Genomic DNA, 2,863 nt, shown 5'->3' with positions numbered 1-2,863 from the left:
CTTCCTGTCTCTGAGTTTCAGCAGCAGCAGGGAGACCACCTCACTCCCCCTCATTCTCTGACAGCATCTCTCATCGCTCTGCCCTTGTTCCTACTACTCCCCATGCTGGGTCCTTTCTGAGTTCTTAATGTCTGAAACAAGTGTCATCATCCTTAGGCCTTTGCACTGACTCCCCCCCACACACAATTTCCTTGTGTTTCAAATTCTGTCTTCCTGGAGGTCCCTAATCAGGTGTCACCATATTTGCAGGGATACCTGAAAGAATAGTTTAAAAAATATCACACCCCCATCCACTCCATTATTCCTATTTTCTTTTTCTTCACCTGACACTGTATAACATGGTGTACAATATATATAATATATTCTTTCACTATCATTATGTTCTAAAATTTTTTCTCTCAGCACCCTAACTATACCCTTTCCCTAGATATGTGGAATATCGATGACCATTCCTCAAGTACATGAAAGCATTGCTCATTAAAACTGTGTAACCCATGACAACCTGTGGAAAAAGTTCTGAGGACAGAAATTCCTAATCAGATATTTTGGGGGGGTGCCTTGAAGGTTATGATATGTACCAAAATTTATATTGATTACTTTACTACAAAATATGGTCATAGATTTTCAACTATGTTGGTGTGATTGCTATTCATATAAAAATTAGCCCTGGCTGGTGTAGTTCAGTGAATTGAGCGTGGGCTGTGAACCAAGGGGTCATGGTTCGATTCCCAGTCAGGGCACATGTCTGGGTTGCAGGCCAGGTCCCCAGTGGGGGCCATGTAAGAGACAACCACACATTGATTTTTCTCTCCCTTTCTTTCTCTTTCCCTTCCCCTCTCTCTAAAAATTAAAAATAAATATAAAATATTTTTAAGAATTAATCACTCCAGTTTTTTTCTTTCCTACTAGTCCCCTCCACCACATGGTACAAGGCAATAATACCCCAACTTCAGAATTTCTTCTCCTGGGACTATCAGAGCAACCAGAACTGCAGCCCATCCTATTTGGGCTATTCCTCTCCATGTACCTGATCACTGTGTTGGGAAACCTGCTCATCATTCTGGCCGTCAGCTCAGATTCCCACCTCCACACCCCCATGTACTTCTTCCTCTCCAACCTGTCCTTGGTAGACATCTGTTTCACCTCTACCACCATCCCAAAGATGCTGGTGAACATCCAGACACAGAGCAAAGCCATCACCTACGCAGGATGCATTACCCAGATGTATTTTTCTATACTACTTGGAGCCTGGGACCACTTCCTCCTGACTGTGATGGCCTATGACCGATATGTGGCCATCTGTCACCCTCTGCACTACACAGTCATCATGAACCCCCGGCTCTGTGGACTGCTGGTTCTCGTGTCCTGTATCACGAGTGCCCTGAATTCCCTGCTACATAGTTTAATGTTGTTGCGACTATCCTTCAGGGTAGACTTGGAAATACCCCACTTTTTTTGTGAAGTTAAGCAGATGATTCAACTTGCCTGTTCTGACACCTTTCTTAATGACATGGTGATGTATTTGGCCACTGGGATGCTGGGTGTTGGTCCCCTGGCTGGGATCCTTTACTCTTACTCTAAGATAGTGTCCTCCATACAAGCAATCCCATCAGCTCAGGGGAAGTATAAAGCATTTTCCACCTGTGCATCTCACCTCTCCGTTGTCTCCTTATTTTATGGTGCAGTCCTAGGTGTAAACTTCAGCTCTGCTGGTACTCACAGCTCACAGTCCATTGCAGTCACCTCAGTGATGTACACTGTGGTCACACCCATGCTGAACCCCTTCATCTACAGTCTCAGGAACAAAGACATAAAGGGGGCTCTGAAAAGAGTTTTGGGGATGGCAGATAAATGAGGGACAATTGTTCTGAGGCTCAAAATGTGACCTTGATTACAAGTTCAGTGTCTCAGAACCACAAGCTGTAACTGATCCAATGGGATAGACTGGTTTCTTCTCTTTATTTCCTGGCAGGTCCATTTCCTTGTATTCATGTTCTCTAACTATTTAAATAACTAACTGGCTAAGCTTCTGTAAATTGGGCGGAAAGTTTTTTCTTTGACCATTAACATTCTGAAAGTCTTTCTCAACCTTGGATCAGAAATATTTGGAAATTTCCATATCTTTCATGCTAAAACTTGGATTTCTCTAAAATAATTTCTTCTCAAATAACATATATCATGCCAAGAAATTTTCCTTTAGTTTATCTCAAAGTATGATCACAGTTGTATTACTCAGATGGACAAAACTACACTTGGCATCTAAGGACATTCATTTCATTGCACAGGAAAATATAAAAGCAATTTTCATTTTGTGTCTGTCATTGACCTTTACATCACTAACTTAAGTACTCCTCATAACAATGTAGATTTTAAACACTGTTCAGTTTAAGTCTCAGCATACTGAAATTGCAGGTATTCACACTAAATGCCTGGCAAAGTCACCTGGGCCCTGAGTTCTCGTGACACCAACATGAGCCAACATTGTGGCTGGATCAGGCCTGTCGGTTATTATGATTGCATGAGACTTCTCAGCCAAACAACAGAGAACCTGGTAAAAGATTACTCAGGGGTTGAAGGGTACATGGAGTGCCTAAGGTCCACACATGAGGTGATGGGAGAGAAGGGGAAGAAGAGAGAGAAATAAGATATTACTGTGGGCTTTGCATTTATTCAGGTCTGGGGGCAGGATGGATAGAGTTTCAAAGCTTCAGTTTTTATCAGTGAATTTAAAACTTAATAGCTGGTGTCAAGGTGTAAAAAGTGAACAGTGGTCACTGCCCAGGTCAGTTGTCTAAGTTCTCCAGGGCTTTCTGTAAGGGGTCCTTCACAGGGCAGTGGGCCAGTGTGCTTAGCTAGCTGCTGT

The 2,863-nt window shown here is 42.7% G+C and overlaps 1 protein-coding gene across 1 annotated transcript; it reads left to right on the top strand.

Moving 5' to 3' along the window:
* Positions 1-922: 922 nt before the first annotated feature.
* LOC119045336 (olfactory receptor 7A10-like) lies at positions 923-1,855 on the top strand. Its single transcript, XM_037140006.2, has one exon. The coding sequence runs from the start codon at positions 923-925 to the stop codon at positions 1,853-1,855; it is 933 nt and encodes a 310-aa protein (XP_036995901.2).
* Positions 1,856-2,863: the final 1,008 nt, after the last annotated feature.

This window comes from Artibeus jamaicensis, unplaced genomic scaffold, assembly GCF_021234435.1.
Source record: "Artibeus jamaicensis isolate MK-2021 breed Jamaican fruit bat unplaced genomic scaffold, CSHL_Jam_final contig_477, whole genome shotgun sequence".
Taxonomy (NCBI): Eukaryota; Metazoa; Chordata; class Mammalia; order Chiroptera; family Phyllostomidae; genus Artibeus; species Artibeus jamaicensis.
The sequence above is the reverse complement of the archived record's forward strand: the minus strand, read 5'-3'. Positions and strand labels throughout refer to the sequence as shown.